The following is a 19,105-nucleotide window of genomic DNA, read 5'->3' as shown; positions in this document are numbered from 1 at the left end:
CAAGAAGTGGACAACTACTTCAAACTCTAAGAGGCACAAAATGTTTTTATAAAATGTAAAGCGCCATGGAATAAATGGCGCTATAATAATAAATAGTAATAATAATAAAATAGTATTACCTCGAGGTAATCCTTGATGCTGATCTCTCCTTCAAACCACATATCCAAGCCCTTTCCACTTCCTGCCGATTTCAACTCAAAAATATTTCATGAATCCGTTCATTCCTCAACCAAGAATCTGCAAACACCCTAGTCCATGCCCTCATCATCTCTCGCCTTGACTACTGCAATCTCCTGATCTGTGGCCTCCCCTCTAACACTCTCGCACCCCTCCAATCTATTCTAAACTCTGCTGCCCGACTAATCCACCTGTCTTCCCGCTATTCCCCAGCTTCTCCCCTCTGTCAATCCCTTCACTGGCTCCCCATTGCCTAGAGACTCCAGTACAAAACCCTAACCATGACGTACAAAGCCATCCACAAACTGTCTCCCAGTACTTACCTACACGCAACCTCCGATCCTCACAAGATCTCCTTCTCTACTCCCCTCTTATCTCCTCTTCCCACAATCGTATACAAGATTTCTCTTGCGTATCACCCCTACTCTGGAACTCTCTACCCCAACATATCAAACTCTCACCTACCATCGAAACCTTCAGAAAGAACCTGAAGACCTACCTCTTTCGGCAAGCCTATAACCTGCAGTAACCACGATCGACCAAACCGCTGCATGACCAGCTCTATCCTCACCTACTGTATCCTCACCCATTCCTTGTAGATTGTGAGCCTTCGCGGGCAGGGTCCTCTCTCCTCCTGTACCAGTTATGACATGTATTGTTTAAGATTATTGTACTTGTTTTTATTATGTATACCCCTCCTCACATGTAAAGCGCCATGGAATAAATGGCGCTATAACAATAAATAATAATAATAATACTAACTTTTTTTTGTTACATTTCACATCATCACACATTAAGAAACGTGACTTTTTCATGTTATGCATTTGTTATATTATTAACAAACTTCACCTAAGTGTATTAAGGGTTATCCTTACATTAATATGCAATAAGCGAGTCACTGCGACCAAGTAAACAAATCCCAATAATGACATGCAGCACTATAAATAGCTAATAGTGATGAAAGATCCCAGTCATTTTACATATGAAATGCTGAGACTGCAAGAACGTAAAAGTCCTTATGGAAATTAACAAACACAGCATATGCCTGATGGTGAATTTTTCTTACTTAGGACAGTGATAAAACCTAGACATGGTTATCCATTACCATTGTCCTTCATTGAGCACAGATCAATGAGCACATTTTGGTTCTGGTTATAAAATGGTCAGCTATTATTTTCTATATGCATGTGTCACAATAAATCTCCATTTGTTATAATCCATGTAAACCGCATGTCAGTTTGCACTTTGTACCTAGACATGTTATATTGATTGTGGATACAAGTTTCAAAGGCAGAACCGGGGGATAATGGTTACGCTATTTTTTTTCTTTCTGGGGATGCTGTTAAAACGATCAGTCTGGTAAAAAAAAAAAAAAGAAAACGAAAAGGAAACACAAAGGAAACTCGAGAGAAATGCTCTTCAAAGCTCTTAAAACCCCTCTGAATAAATAGAGCAGCTTCTTTGTTGTAACTGCCATTATAAACTACAGCGAGAACCGAGTGGCTAAACTCCGAACACAGAAGAGCGAACATATGTAAATGGGAGATAATATCTCATAAACAATATTCTATTACAATGCTGTCCTGATTAGGAATTGATCAAAAATCCCCCGTGTTTCTTTCATGATTACATCTTTTGCAACAATCACCAGGCGACATTTCCCCCCCCCTGGAAACGAGGCGTTTATAATTTTCATCAGAGAGGTCCTCCAAGCCGGCTATCTGCACTATTGCGTATGATTTATCCTGTCATTAGCTAGAGAAATAGGTCCTTCAGCTTTCTCCTCTAGTATCGCCGGCCGGGAGACGAGCAGAGGAATATTTATGACCGTGTATCAGGGTGCCGGCACAAACACCTGTCAGTATCTGCACTCCTCCCTGAAACACATTTCACAGGCTCATCCACCTTGTCATTACAAGTAACCACTTCGTTTATTCAATTAGACACGCGTCACTTTGAAAAGTCGCCAGTTGTCAGGGAGCGATGCTCGATATAATTTAAAGCTGGGAGATTGGTTCACCTTGTGGCATAAGACAGGATGATATTTTACTATTCATATGCATATCCATTATTGCGGCAAGCACCGGCGTATTCCTCATTCCACTTAGGCCCATTATGTGTTATTGCAGCTTTTAAGAAATGCTATTTCCCATTGCTCATACTCAAAAATAAATATATCTAGTTTCATAGCACTCTGTTTTCTGCTGTTTGAAGCAAATTATTATTTTTTTAACTTTTGATGACACTATTTGAATTTTGCTGTTAGATCTTATACATACGGTTCTTAAAGGGGATATCCTAAGCACTAACAGGCAGGTAATTGTTAACTACCTGTTCGCCGCTGATCTCTGCCAGCTCAGAGTGGTCACAGACCACTCCTACTGGAGATTTTTCGGCTTAAGCTAATGTCATGTCGACAAAGCAACAGCTTCTCTTCTGCTCTCCTCTGTTGATGGAGCGTGACTGCCGATGTCATGCTGATTGACAGCCAGCATCCATTGCCTAACTGTAGGAAGCTGGCTGTCAATCAGCATGACGTCGCCAATCACAAACTGTCAACAGAGCAGCCCAGAAGAAGAAGAACTGCTCTGTTGAATTTCCAGCAGGAGTGGTCGGCACCGGTAACATAAAAACCTAAGGCAAACACATATAAAATAGACAGTGCAAATGAACAACAAGCAGAGAACACTAAAAACGAAACAAAAATATGTGGTAATTCAATAGTGAATTAGGCCCTCCGTGTGCTGCTATATGGTGCCTGCTCAAGGTGTTACAATTCAATATTTGATGGATTATATCTCAGTGGTTTCATACGGCATCCCTGAGTAACAACCTCTCTGTGACACATATGCAGGTATAGTATACTTTTGGGAAAGGGCTTCATAACTGGTAGGAATTTACTTCATACATTATCTAACATTGTGCTGCAGTTTTTCACGTTGAGGTCAATGCTTGTTCCACGCCCATAGTCTTGTGCACTCTCCCAACCGCCTCCCATTGTTTCTAATGATTTTTTTGCCTCTAAATTTCCCCTACATATTTGAAAACCACATCAATATGTGAGATGTCACTTATTAAAGCAGTTTCCACATGGATTCCACCTAGAACTCTCGGTAGATAGCCACATGTGGATTAACCCCACTGCATGGATGTGGACCCCCGGCTCTTGAAACTGTACATCCATGGCAGAAATCCAAGACTGAAACTTCTGTAATGGATTTTGCTGTAAATAAATAATATTATTGTGGTATATTGGGGCCTATCTGATATAAATTAGAGGGGAAAATTTGCACCACTTTTTGTTACTGTCCTGGGTATTTCCCCGATGTAGCTTCTCAAAAGTTTTGCAAGTATGTGTGTATGTGGTATAGTATGTGCTCAGTAACTTGTGGACATTATATTACATACAGTGGGGCAAAAAAGTATTTAGTCAGTCAGCAATAGTGCAAGTTCCACCACTTAAAAAGATGAGAGGCGTCTGTAATTTACATCATAGGTAGACCTCAACTATGGGAGACAAACTGAGAAAAAAAATCCAGAAAATCACATTGTCTGTTTTTTTAACATTTTATTTGCATATTATGGTGGAAAATAAGTATTTGGTCAGAAACAAAATTTCATCTCAATACTTTGTAATATATCCTTTGTTGGCAATGACAGAGGTCAAACATTTTCTGTAAGTCTTCACAAGGTTGCCACACACTGTTGTTGGTATGTTGGCCCATTCCTCCATGCAGATCTCCTCTAGAGCAGTGATGTTTTTGGCTTTTCGCTTGGCAACATGGACTTTCAACTCCCTCCAAAGGTTTTCTATAGGGTTGAGATCTGGAGACTGGTTAGGCCACTCCAGGACCTTGAAATGCTTCTTACAAAGCCACTCCTTCGTTGCCCTGGCGGTGTGCTTTGGATCATTGTCATGTTGAAAGACCCAGCCACGTTTCATCTTCAATGCCCTTGCTGATGGAAGGAGGTTTGCACTCAAAATCTCACGATACATGGCCCCATTCATTCTTTCATGTACCCGGATCAGTCGTCCTGGCCCCTTTGCAGAGAAACAAAAGCATGATGTTTCCACCACCATGCTTTACAGTAGGTATGGTGTTTGATGGATGCAACTCAGTATTCTTTTTCCTCCAAACACGACAAGTTGTGTTTCTACCAAACAGTTCCAGTTTGGTTTCATCAGACCATAGGACATTCTCCCAAAACTCCTCTGGATCATCCAAATGCTCTCTAGCAAACTTCAGACGGGCCCAGACATGTACTGGCTTAAGCAGTGGGACACGTCTGGCACTGCAGGATCTGAGTCCATGGTGGCGTAGTGTGTTACTTATGGTAGGCCTTGTTACATTGGTCCCAGCTCTCTGCAGTTCATTCACTAGGTCCCCCCGCGTGGTTCTGGGATTTTTGCTCACCGTTCTTGTGATCATTCTGACCCCACGGGGTGGGATTTTGCGTGGAGCCCCAGATCGAGGGAGATTATCAGTGGTCTTGTATGTCTTCCATTTTCTAATTATTGCTCCCACTGTTGATTTCTTCACTCCAAGCTGGTTGGCTATTGCAGATTCAGTCTTCCCAGCCTGGTGCAGGGCTACAATTTTGTTTCTGGTGTCCTTTGACAGCTCTTTGGTCTTCACCATAGTGGAGTTTGGAGTCAGACTGTTTGAGGGTGTGCACAGGTGTCTTTTTATACTGATAACAAGTTTAAACAGGTGCCATTACTACAGGTAATGAGTGGAGGAAAGAGGAGACTCTTAAAGAAGAAGTTACAGGTCTGTGAGAGCCAGAAATCTTGATTGTTTGTTTCTGACCAAATACTTATTTTCCACCATAATATGCAAATAAAATGTTAAAAAAACAGACAATGTGATTTTCTGGATTTTTTTTTCTCAGTTTGTCTCCCATAGTTGAGGTCTACCTATGATGTAAATTACAGACGCCTCTCATCTTTTTAAGTGGTGGAACTTGCACTATTGCTGACTGACTAAATACTTTTTTGCCCCACTGTAGCTGTACAAGACAGACTTCAGATATGGTCATGCATGTCAGCCATTGCAATAATGATAAAGACCGAAGCTCAGACAGGAGAATTTTAGGAGCTTCCTACACAGGAGTCTGTCTAATTTATTTTATTGGTGCTCAGCTTCATGAACGCAACATATGGTACAGATACCGTAAAAGATGAAGGGAAATAATAATAGGACTACTAAGTTATTTATTATGCTACCCAGAACAGTATATTAATTAAACTAATTAAGACTTCATAGAATACTCACTACTTAAAGATGATGGGCACTGATTTTGGGGGTTACATCTAACCTGGCTCAGTCTCTGGCCGTTCGGCATGGTTGTGATTGAATGGAGCGTCATGGTTGCACACGAGTGCTGCCGCTCTATTCATTATGGGAGTTGAGATCTGTACTAAGCTATCTCCATCATTCTCTTAGACAATCAATTAAGCAGCGGCTTGCATGTGCAACCATTCAATCATGACCACGGTAAGGCAGTAAGGCGAAAACAGGGGACTGGACCAGTCAAGTCATTAATGGAGTCCCATCGGTTTGACTTCACATCGATCCGTAATTCATCATCAATTCTGTGGATAGGTAAAAAATATCTTTCATTGAGGTTTGTAAACCAATAGAGATATATATTGTGAAGTGACCTAACTTCATGACCATTCATAGGTTGGATGGAGCACTGTGTGCCTTATTGGCACCCACTAAGTTACACCATATGGTGTCTGCAAAGAGACTCTTCAGAGAGAAAGAGGACTTCAGCTCTATATGGTGTCCAAATAATGCATTGATACTGCATGTAACTAAATCAAACAGTACCCGAATAATATGGCCAAATAGTTGCATCAATAGAACTGTAAATTCAATAAAAGAGAAAATATCTCAAAATAAATAAAAAAAATTGTAGTGACAAACTACAAGAATAAATAGATTGCCAGGTGAACCAGACAGAGCACCGCTAGTCTGCAATAACAAGTTAGGGATTAACCTTCGCGCACAAACCACTATAATTTACAATATCACCATCCCAAAAATATTAAAGGGAGTGTTCATCACTTTAACAGCTCCTTCCTCAATGGCATTGATGCCCACGTAAAATGAAAAAAAAAATGCTTAGTCTCACCTTCCGGACAGGCAGCACTCTAGCTACATCAACACCCAACCTCTCAGTCCTTATATGACATTGTTATGCCACAGAGCGCTACATTTTATTAGCTGCCGCTGATTGGTTGGTTGCGTTGCTCAAACTGCCTTCAGACGTGTGATTAAAGTGTATGTGAAGTAATTCATCAGTGGCTGCAGATTGGCTGCAGCGTTTACATGGCATAACCATGTCATGTGAGCACTGGGAGACCAGTTGTCGACATTACTGGAACTGTGTGAATATAAGGAGTTTTTGTATTTTACATGGGGGGGGCTACAGCATTTAAGAAAAGGTTGTTCTAGTAGGGAACCACCACTTTAAATCTATTACTTAAATAATAAGACCCCAATTAATCAAGACCTACAATTTTCTTGCTGTTCTTGATCAGGGAGAGTGGTGGCATTAGACACTCCTGATTCATGAATGTGGAGCCTCTGATGAGTGGTGTGGGCCTCCGTGGCCACACCAAAAATATGACTGCAGTAATATTTCTGGGTAAAGTATCGTCATCAATTGGATGAGCTGTGTTGCAAACTTTTGTCGTATCTCTTAATTGCAACAGAATTTTATGACTTTTCAAAGCTTTAACAACATTTTTTGGCGCAAAATCTTTGATGAATTGGGCGCCAAGAGTTTAAACTATTAAACTATCTGTTCAGGTTCACGGTAAATACTTTTGTCACTTATTCAAAGACCTAAAAAAAATCTGTACGGACCCCTAATCTTTTTGAGAAAAGAGTCTGCCAGATCACAAGTTCAAGGTCCTAATTGGTAGAGCTGAAGCTTCTCTCCTTGACCTTACCTTCCAACATAGACTACTATCATTCACAGATCCATTTTAGCGGACCAGTAAAAAGCAAGTAATTTATCAGACAGTTTTCAATTTTCATAACCATTACATGTTAGTATAAAGCCCATTTGACTGCTCATAGCATCACACTGTAAATGCCATTTTATTGGCGGTCATTATTTTTGAAAGCAGATACAACATAACTAGCGCTCTATTACAAAGCTCTTCATCCTAATAAATAACACTCTCTTTTATGAAAAGAGCAGTTTTATTAAAGTCTAGACCAGAGATATTGTCTTACCTGTGTTACTGGGAAAATCATTGTGTCATGCATATACCAGAAATGTAATAAAAGCCTATTTGCGGCACTGGTAGAGGCAGCCTGGGAGGAGAGATGTCTGATTGATTTATAATAGCGGACATGGTGTTTTGTTATTGTTACATATCTCCAGTCATACTTACAAAGTGTAAATTGGGTTGCAGAATATGATTTTTCATTTTTATCGAAACAATGAATTTGCTTACGGGTGGTTAGCCTGGACGTTATGTAGACAGGGATACGATGACACAATGCTAAACAATATCTCTACACCAATGCCGCAGCCTTCAATTACTGATAAAACTAGGGAGGAACGTCATCCGAAAGTAATGATCTGAACATGTTTTACCAAAAAACGAAGTGTGCACAAATCATAGTCAAATTCATCCTTCATTTTGGTTTAGGAATCTTTTGCTAAAGAACAGTGTCTACTTAGGGGAAAATTACTGTATATGGTTAAAGGGAAACTGAAGATTTAGTAATGTAATGAAAACTACAAAAGATTTTTACAGGGATCCAATGTCATAGGACACCTTAATGAGGACCTGACATCACGTCAAAAGTGACCAGTTTTTGCTCTCAGTTTATTCCTGCCACCCCCTTTATCATTTATTTTTTTTGTTTTTATTAAATCCCCCATACCGTCCCAGAGATATGGGCCTTTCTATTTAGTGCAAATTTTTATGGTCTGTTGCAATGGGGTGTGGTTCACAGGGTAATAATGAAGAGCAGCCTAAAGGCACGCCCCAGAGGATCCTGTGAGTTGGCACACCCTCAGGGCATCATGTGAGTTGGCACACCCCCAGGGGATCATGTGAGCCAGCACAACCCCAGGGGATCATGTGAGCCGACAGACCGCCAGGGGATCATGTGAGCCAGCACAACACCAGGGTATCATGTGAGCCGGCACACCCCTAGGGGATCATGTGAGCCAGTACACCTCCAGGGGATCATGCGAGATGGCACACCCCCAGGGGATCATGTGAGCCAGCACACCCCCAGGGGATCATGTGAGCCAGCACACCCACCGGGGATCATGTGAGCTGGCACACCCGCAGGGGATCATGTGTGCCGGAACACCCCCAGAGAATCATGTAAGCCGGCACATCTCCAGGGATCATGTGAGCTGGCACGCCCCCAGGGGATCATGTGAGCCAGAACACCCCCAGGGGATCATGTGAGTCAGCACACCCCTGGAGGATTATGTGAGGTGGCACACCCCAAGGGATCATGTGAGCTGGCAAACCCCCAGGGGATCATGTGTCCCGGCACACCCCCAGAGGATTTTGTGAGCCGGAACACCCCAAGGGATCATGTGAGCTGGCACACCCCCAGGGGCTCATGTGTGCCGGAACACCCCCAGAGAATCATGTGAGCTGGCACATCCCCAGGGGATCATGTGAGCTGGCACACCCCCAGGGGATCATGTGTGCCGGAACACCCCCAGAGAATCATGTGAGCCAGTACACCCCCAAGGGATCATGTGAGATGGCACACCCCCAGGGGATCATGTGAGCCAGTACGCCCTCAGTGGATCATGTGAGCCACACCCCCTTGTACAGACCACAATAATGAGCACCAAATAATAATGACCATATTTGTGAAGCCGTATGGCATATTTAAAAAAAAACAAAAAAAAAACAGGAATAGTCAGGGGAACAGCAGCAATAGCACAAGAGCAAAAACTTTGCTACTTTGATCTCCTGAAATTAGGAGAATCTGACTCCATCACGCTCCCTCATGAAGACCAGAGAGAAAATCGGGGCCTGTGTTTTGCCTGAGAAATATTGCATGTAACACTAGGTTATAATTTAATTTTAAAACAATTTCTTCCTGGGAAATTAACTTTTAAGGTCTGTGTACACGTGTTTTTTTTTACAAAATTTTTCTGCATCAAAAACCGGAGTGTTGACAGAAAAAAGCTGCTTAAAAAAGTCTATTTTTGACACATTTGAATTTATTTTTGGTGCGCTTCCACTTGTGTTTTTTTTTTTAATTCATTTTTATGGATTAGTGCTGCAAAAATGCTGAAATAATTGCCGAGCTGCAGATTTGAAAAACCGCTTTTATGGTTCAAATCCGCAAGAAAAAATTAAGCAGCGTGTGCATGAGGTTTTAGAATTTCTTATTCTTTTTTTTGGTACTGTTGAATGATACACAGTGTGTGAACGAGCCCTTAGCAGTGAACTTGAAAACCTTTAGGAGAAGTGAAATACTAATCGAAGATATGAAAACTGCATATAATGCATCTCTTTTACGGTGCTTCCATAATGAGAATGCCTATGACTGACGACCCATTATCTCATCAGCAGGACACGGTGTTCTTTATTTATGTTCCACACCATTACCTGCCAATATATATATATATCACAGGGAAAATGCCAATTTCAAATTATAGTATGCATTAATTGGAGACTTTCAACTAGTGGATGTCTAACAAAACTAATTTTAAAATCTCTTATCCATTGTTCCCGCTGTCACTGGCATGGATTGTAGATTATATTGTGTTGTGTCAGTAAATACTAGTATTGCTCATGAGATATCAGTTCTTTTAACTCTGTGATATCCTGCTCCTCTGTTATCCTTCCTGAATATTTATAAAGACGTGGACAACTGGGTGTTACCATTCCTCTTTCTTAGAGGTGTGTCCTTATACACTTTGGAGGTGTGTCCCTATGCAGTATGACAGGGTCTGCACTAATTGGACAGTGTCCGACAACTGATAACACCCAGATGTCAATGTATTCATTTACCTGTATTTCTTGGAGGAATAAAAAAGCAATGGCACAATACAGGGTTCTAAGGAAAAAATGCTATTTAATGTGGAATACAAACATTTAGTAAAATAAACAATTTAGAAGGGGGAACCGATCCTCTTTAAGATCCATTAGAATAGTCTAAGCCATCAACCTTTGTATGTATCTGGCTTTCTCACTTTTACAGCTCATTGTGCTAAAATAGTCAGGGAATCAATATTTTATGGGTAAGTTTTGTGAAAATACCCATCATCAAATAATATAAAGGTCATTTTCTATGTGAATAATTAATGAAGAACAAAGAACTTACCATTCTGGACATCCAATACATGATGCTTATCTAAGGTCCAGCCGCCCATATTTGAAGCATCCAACTCATAACCTTGTAAAACAGCTGTTCTTTTCTCCCATAGTGTCAAGTCAAGACATGATTCATATTCATACCCTACAGACACTGCAACCAAAATCAGAATGAACACAAATTATAAGTAACAGGATTAACAGAAAGACTACGCCTAATACATATTATCCATGATTAACAGCCCCGATTAAATCTTCAATGGCGTAATAATTACTGGCTGCCCTGTAGTTATATAAATTTGTTGTTTTATAAACTAACATTTTAAACACTGGAATCCTCTTTACAGAAGTAATTAGAAAAGTTCAAGTCAATGTTGGATAATTGGATCATGCATGTGTCCACACCAGTATTCCATGAGTAACAATAGTAATCACAATGGTTTCATTCAAACTTTGTAAATTAACGTATTATTTTCTATAAAAGCTACATATTGATATTGTATGGAATAACACAAATTTAATATCCTACTATATGGTTTAGTGTAATATATTATGGGTAATAATGTCTAGAGTAATAAATTATCAAAACTCATAAAGGCGAATATCACAAGATAAGATTTTTTGGGATTGAGGTTGAGCGATCATACCATTCTAACAATTTAGAGCCAGATTCATTATTGCATTTACAACTATTTTTTGTCTAGTTTTTTGTGTTTTTCACTTGTTTTTCATTTCCATCTAATTATTTAATTTGTGCCTTTTTAAAGTCTAAGATATATGTGTTCAACAGTTTTTTTTTTTATGTTCACCATTTTAGGCCGAGTTTGGGGTTTCCAGATATTTTTGGCTCATCAATTGCAATTTTTTAAAAACTCGCAAAATTTGTCACAAATGTATTCCAGTCCTCCTAAATAATTTTAGGTTTTGGCGCAATTTTTTGAGCGTTTTTATACAACATATAACATTTGGGAGTTAAAACGTCACAAACAAAAGTATAAAGTCCAAACTAAAAACATTTTTGTCTTCGTGAAAAATTCATGAATCTCTCCATTTTGAAAAATATGGTGAAAAAAAATAGCAACAAATATCCCAAGATAAAAAAAGAGTGAACACACTCTGAATTGATAACAGTTAACAGTTGAGAGCCACATGGGTCAATATTGGGCCCTCTTTTTTAGTATAATCATTGATGACCTTATAGAAGTATTAAACACAAAGGAGGTTTACAGTAGTTATCACTGCAGAAGGATTTTGGGAAGCTGGAGGTTAGCGCCAAGAAATGGCTCAATAATTTGATTTTAACATATATTTAGATAAATATAAGATCACATATATTGGGTGACATGACAATATGTACAGTTATGTGCTAAATAGTAAAACTCTGTGTAGAACTAACACAAAACTTGGGTGTATTAGTATAGAGCAAATTCAACTTTATCGGCCAGTGCCAGATATAATGGGATGTATTAAAAAGTAGCATAGATGATAATGACAAGAAAATAGTTTTGCCTGTATACAAACCACTAGTACGGCAACACTTAGAATAATGTTTACAATATTGGTCTCTGGTGTATAAGGGGGACATAGATGAACTTGAGCAGGCGCAAAGAAGACAGACCAATGTTAGTAAGGATTTGGGTAGAGTGCAATTCAGGGTAAAAAACTTGTTATTCAGTTTGGAAAAACAAAGGCTTAGGAGGCGATCTTATAACAATGTACAAATATATGACGGTGAAAGTACTGAGATCTTTATAATGATCTTTTTATGTATAGACCTGCGACAGCGACAAGGAGGTATCCTCTACGTCTAGTGGAAAGAACATTTAGTCTGCATTACGGATGACTATTCTCTACTGTAAGCAGTGAGTGGATGGAACTTTCGGCCACATGATGTTGTAATTGTCAATTCACTAAAACGTTCAAGGAGGACCTGGATGTCTTTCTTGTAAAATATAATATCACAGATCATGGGTACTGGATTCTGTGAGGGGACGTTGACACAGGTAAATAGTCTGTGAATTTTTTTTTACCCTAATGGGTTTTTGCCTTCCTCTGGATCAACGTTAGGCTTTAGGTTGAACACTATGTACTTTTGTCTTCTTTCAACCATAAAATTATCAAGCTTAAAACTATGAAGACTATTTGCAAAGTTGCTTTTTTTATTTTATATAGAAAAAATGGTAGTGACGTTAGACATATCCTTACATATATTTATAATGCTATATAATGTAAAACATATTTATGATTTTTTTAATAAAACTTAAGAGAAAGTAATTGTAAGGAAAAATGCCAGCACAACTATCATAACACTAGCTGCATGCAGAAAGAAATACAGTATAGCTCATGTTTAATAAAATTTCTTGGATAGAAGATCTTATATGAAATCCTATACTATGATGAGCATACATAAATCAGGCTGACAACAAAGATTCCTCCTATGTATTAGCATCTGATTAACATTTTGTCTCCAAGCTTAAATTGTTTAGCTTGTTTCCAAGGTTTGACTCGGCCAATAACATAACATTGACAACTAAAATCCCAGATAATATTCTGTGCAAACACCTTGACTTCTCTAACACCTTATGTGATGAATTGCAGCTACCCTGCAGTGTTTTTACATATTTCCCCAAGTGATAGCATGTGATGAGCTGCGCCAGCCTCGTCTTCTCTCACTCCTGCTGCTTCTGCCTGGTTAATCTCCATTGCTCTAGGATATAGGTTCATCAGAGCTTCACACCTCAATCATCCAGGACAGCAGTGTGCACCCTAATGGTAGGAGCTGTGATCCATAGATTCCTAGGCTGACTTGAATATTTCATCTGTTTCTTCACAACAATATTAATGGGGAGTTTACACGCTTGTTCAGTTTTTCTCACCAATATATTGATTCATTAACTAAGTGATTACAATATTGCCTGTGATTTCAGGACTGTTGATACAGAACAGATTTTGTCTAACAGCTCGTACCGTTCCATTAGGATATGTTTCCAAGTTCAGGAAACTCTGCGTGTTTGACGCTGCGTAGAGCCGCAGCGTTAAACACGCAGCGTCCAGATGTTACAGCATAGTGGAGGGGATTTCATGAAATCCCGTCTCCACTATGCATTAAAAGACACATGCGGCAGACCCGCGGAAACGGACATGCGGCGCGTCTTTTAAGAACGCAGCATGTCCTTACAATGCTGAAACAACGCAAGGACAGCGCAGGTGACCTGCCAGTGACCTCAGGTGCAGATTTTGTCAGGATTTTACCTGCGTAAAATCCTGACCAAATCCTGATGCAATCCTGAACGTGGACACATACCCTAAATGTTGTATATTGTGATGAACTCAACGCTGCTGCCTTGTAAAAAAGTAGGGATCATTGATCCTTATGGCAGCTGGAATATCCATACAAAGGACAAATACTGAAGAGAAAAAGACGCTTACCATCGTTTTGTTATATAAGGTAAAGTAATGAATAACATATGCAGTGTCACCTGGTAGAAGAATAAACCGAAACTTGTCTTAGTAGTATGAGGGTACATCTATAAAACGTGCGTTTTGGACCATCTTAGTCCCTAATCCTTATTGAGAGTAAGGACTAAAATTACCATGAATTAGGCTGCCGTCACACTAGCAGTATTTGGTCAGTATTTTACATCAGTATTTGTAAGCCAAAACCAGGAGTGAGTGATAAATACAGAAGTGGTGCATATGTTTCTATTATACTTTTCCTCTGATTGTTCCACTCCTGGTTTTGGCTTACAAATAGTGTTGAGCGATACCGTCCGATACTTGAAAGTATCGGTATCAGATAGTATCGGCCGATACTCGAAAAGTATCGGATATCGCCGATACCGATATCCGATACCAATACAAGTCAATGGGACACCAAGTATTGGAAGGTATCCTGATGGTTCCCAGGGTCTGAAGGAGAGGAAACTCTCCTTCAGGCCCTGGGATCCATATTAATGTGTAAAATAAAGAATTAAAATAAAAATATTGATATATTCACCTCTCCGGCGGCCCCTGGACATCACCGCGGGTAACCGGCAGGCTTCTTTGTTTAAAATGAGCGCGTTTAGGACCTGAGAATGACGTCGCGGCTTCTGATTGGTCGCGTGCCGCTCATGTGACCGCCACGCGACCAATCAGAAGCCGCGACGTCATTCGCAGGTCCTAAATTCCTAGAATGAGGAGTTTAGTGCCTGAGAATGACGTCGCGGCTTCTGATTGGTCGCGTGGCGGTCACATGAGCGTCACGCGACCAATCAGAAGCCGCGACGTCATTCTCAGGTCCTAAACGCGCTCATTTTAAACAAAGAAGCCTGCCGGTTACCAGCGATGATGTCCAGGGGCCGCCGGAGAGGTGAATATATCTATATTTTTTATTTTAATTCTTTATTTTACACATCACTATGGATCCGATACCGATTCCCGATACCACAAAATTATCGGAACTCGGTATCGGAATTCCGATACCTCAAGTATCGGCCGATACCCGATACTTGCGGTATCGGAATGGTCAACACTACTTACAAATACTGACCACATACTGCTAGTGTGACGGCAGCCTAAGGGCTAAGATAGTCCAAAACGCATGAGAAATTCCTCCCCTTCACTGTTAAGGATCCACATCTCGATGTCCTTTTTTTATAATATGCTATAAAAGCATTATACCCTACTACTAGTTGATGCTGGATAATTTCATGTATCACTTTTTCATGCTATACAAAGTCTAGCTTGGAGTTTTCTTTCTGCTCGTCCAGCTGAAGACTGCAAGATTTCTAGTTCCTCAGCATTCTCAAATACTGCTTTTGTAGTGGTTGGCTGATATTAACGCCTTCATGACCGGAGATTTTTTCGTTTTTGCGTTCTCATTTTACGCTCCCCTCCTTTCCAGAGCCATAACTTTTCTATTTTTCCGTCAATATGGCCATTGGAGGGTTTATTTTTTGCAGACTGAGTTGTACTTTTGAACAATACCATTGGTTTTACCATGTCGTGTACTCGAAAATGGGAAAAAAATTCCAAGTTTGGTGAGATTGCAAAAAAAAAAAAAAGCAATCCCGCACTTGTTTTTTGTTTAGCTTTTTTGCTGCGTTCACTTAATGATAACACTGACCTTCCATTATGATTCTCCAGGTCATTACGAGTTCATAGACACCAAACATGTCTAGGTTCTTTTTTATCTAAGTGGTGAAAAAAAATTCCAAAGTTTGCTTAAAAAAAAAAATTGTGCCATTTTCCGATACGCGTAGCATCTCCATTTTTCGTGATCTCGGGAAAGGTGAGGGCTTATTTTTTGCACGCTGAGCTGACATTTTTAATGATACAATTGTTGTGCAAATACAATTTTTTGATTGTCCGTTATTGCATTTTAGTGCAATGTTACGGCAACCAAAAAAACGTAATTCTGGCATTTTTTTTTTCTAGCTATGCCGTTTAGCGATCAGGTTAATCCTTTTTTTATTGATAGATTGGGCGATTCTGAATGCTGCAATATCAAATATGTCTATGTTTGATTTTATTTTTATTTTTTTTAATTTTGAATGGGGCGAACAGGAGGTGATTTTAACTTTTATGTTTTTTTTTATTTTTTTCATATTTTGAATCACATTTTATTTTTACTTTTGGCATATTTCAATAGCCTCCATGGGAGGCTAGATGCTGCCACAACTTGATCAGCTCTGCTACATAGAGGTGATGATCAAATCGCTCCTATGCAGCAGAATTACTGCATTGCCATGAGAGCCGATCACAGGGTGGAGCTCCTAGCAATCCAGCATCAACAACCATAGAGGTCTCCAGGAGACCTCTGGTTGTCATGCCAAATCATCGCTGACCCCCGATCACATGACCGGGTCAGCGGTGCGTGTATTTCCGGCCCGATGGCCGGAAGTGCATGTTAAATGCCGCTGTCAGAGTTTGACAGCGGCATTTAACTAATTAATAGGCCCGGGCGGATCACGATTCCTCCCACACCTATTGTGGGCACATGTCAGCTGTTGAAAATGGTTGACTTGTCGTGGCTTTGAGGTGGGCTTACCGCCGGAGCCCACCTCAAAGCGGGACTTCTGACGTCGGACGTACTATCCTGTTTGACGTCAGAAAAGGGTTAATGTATGGTCACGTTTACACATTCAGTATTTGGTCAGTATTTTACCTCAGTATTTGTAAGCCAAAACCAGGAGTGGGTGATAAATACAGAAGTGACGTGTTTCCATTATACTTTTCCTCTGATTGTTCCACTCCTGGTTTTAGCTTACACATACTGATGTGAAGCACTGAACAAAGACTGAATGTGAACCTGGCCTTATACTTAGAGAAGCAGTGGCATAGATGAAATACAATGCCCCATGGCACATATAAATGGGGTCCAAAACCAGGAGTGGGTGGAAAATACAGAAGTGGTGACGTGTTTCTATTATACTTGTCCTCTGATTGTTCCACTCCTGCTTTTGGCTTACAAAACCTGAGGTAAAATACTGACCAAATACTGAAAGTGTGAGCGTGGCCTAATTCTCCGAAGAGGAGACTCCCACATAGGCTTTACAAAGCACCCAAAAGCAAAGGTGATGGAACTAACAATGGCTGGGACCCCACCTTTCCGAGGCAGTTGCATAATCTTGGTAATGGTATGGTATAATGGTATGTCCCTAGGACAAACAGATGAACACCAGTTTATAAAAATTACATTTAGTTATGTTAAACAGCACAAGCTGTAAGTAAGCTATAAACCAATCAGTTATACACCGGAGTGAACGATTCAGAGGCATAGATTACTCCAAAATTAAGTGTCACTGAAATATTTAAACTGCTGCTTAAACAGAAGATGAATGCATACACAGCGGCAAAGCCAGTCTGCCGCCTTACATGGCCATAAATCAACTTCTTGACAGAGTTTCTAAAATAAATATTACTGTTTAATTATAATAGAAATACATACCGACGGCTTCAGATAATCCATAGACTTTCTGGTTATAAGCATCCGTCTTATCCCAAATGAAGGTGTATGAAAGATTGGGAGAAGCTGGAAACCATTTCTGGAAAAGTCTTCCAACTACTGCCACCATAAGATGAACTTTCATTAGATTGAAGGGTATTACAGAATGGGTCATTGTAATTTTTAGAACAGATTTATATCCTGCCGCCCTTGAACTTAAATAGGAAAGTTTTAAATCCGTCCCTGGGATGGTTGTTTCTTCATGAAGCACCTGATATAAAAAGGATAAAATATCTGATATCAGACTACAGTATTATACTATGTGATGAAGCATTTAAGTGAAATAACACAACAATGATTTAATAAAACAGCACAGCATTAATTATAATACTTACAATAGTAGCTATTGGTTCTGTGGCTATTAATGTTGGTCCAGCACCTAAAATGTCCTTTCTTAATATTTGTCTTTACACCCTAACCACTTTTGTAATTTGCTTTACTGATGATGATTCGTGTTACACCAGTGCCGCCCCACATCTTCCATAAATGCCTTCAAACGAATCGTCATCAGGAAGCAGTGATAAAAACAGTGGGTGACACCAGCGTTGCCCCTGATGATGATTTATTTGAGGGAGTTGCTAGGAGCTGCGGGGCAGCGTTGGTGTCACTCACTGCTTTTATCTTTTTCCCCTGATCATGTCAAGTGTCACAATTAGAAGCCGTGGCAGAAGAGACAGAATGCTGGTGCTGCACTCACATTTTCCACGGATTTTATCACCATGGATCAAGGACATCTTCAGAGGGTGGCTAATGCAAGAAACTGTAAGGCTACGGTCACACTATCAGTATTTAGTCAGTATTTCACATCAGTATTTGTTAGCCAAAACCAGTGGTCAAAAATACAGACTTGGTGACGTGTTTCTATTATAGCTTTCCCCTCTGCTTGTTTCACTCCTGGTTTTGGCTTACAAATACTAATGTAAAATACCGACCAAATATTGAACGTGTGACCGTAGCCTACTCCCGTCCCATGACGACGACGCTGCAGGGAAGGGAGTGCAGCCCCAGATTCCTGTGACATCCTCTTTGAAACTCCTCTGTACTCCGTAGCTGTAATTTTTTTTTATTGTAAAGTGCTACAGCACATGTTCATGTTATATAAAAACAATTATTATTATTAATAATAATATTATAAGCAATGTATTTGCAAAGATGCTGAAATCAAAAGAAAGATGTTCATAGTTAAACTTATTCTTTAATCCTATTTGTTATCCACATAACTGCAGCAAACGTTATCATGATTTAAAAAGCACAATATAGATAACTTGGCTCTGAAGGTTCTATCTCTTAAGGAGTGTATCAGAACAAAATGGCTGTTCACACAAAGCATAGGCATACCCTTGCAGTGGTTAAAAAGTTCAGTGCGGCTTCCAAAGTTTTTGATTTACAGTTTTTCTCTCCACCCATCTCTAGCTAGAGTAAAGTTAAAACTTTCAATCAAAGAAGAGGTGGATCTAGATCTATCTATCTATCTATCTATCTATCTATCTTTATTTGTCTATTTATCAATCTTTATTTATATATTATATATCTATTATCTATCTATCTATTTATCTATCTATTATCTATCTACTATCTATCTATCTTTATCTGTCTATTTATCAATCTTTAAT

The 19,105-nt window shown here is 39.7% G+C and overlaps 1 protein-coding gene across 3 annotated transcripts in view; it reads right to left on the bottom strand.

Moving 5' to 3' along the window:
• TENM3 (teneurin transmembrane protein 3) overlaps positions 1 to 19,105 on the bottom strand; it is a 736,855-nt gene that overhangs the window by 170,301 nt on the left and 547,449 nt on the right. For all 3 annotated transcript variants that reach the window (XM_069744268.1, XM_069744269.1, XM_069744270.1), the window contains 2 exons: positions 17,436 to 17,703; positions 10,515 to 10,658 (listed from right to left, as the gene is read on the bottom strand). In XM_069744268.1, the coding sequence (XP_069600369.1) occupies positions 10,515 to 10,658; positions 17,436 to 17,703 (412 nt within the window). The remainder of the gene's footprint in view (positions 1 to 10,514; positions 10,659 to 17,435; positions 17,704 to 19,105) is intronic.

The sequence above is a fragment of the Ranitomeya imitator genome, chromosome 1 (assembly GCF_032444005.1).
Source record: "Ranitomeya imitator isolate aRanImi1 chromosome 1, aRanImi1.pri, whole genome shotgun sequence".
Lineage (NCBI taxonomy): Eukaryota > Metazoa > Chordata > Amphibia > Anura > Dendrobatidae > Ranitomeya > Ranitomeya imitator.
This window is presented reverse-complemented; position numbering and strand designations above follow the sequence as displayed.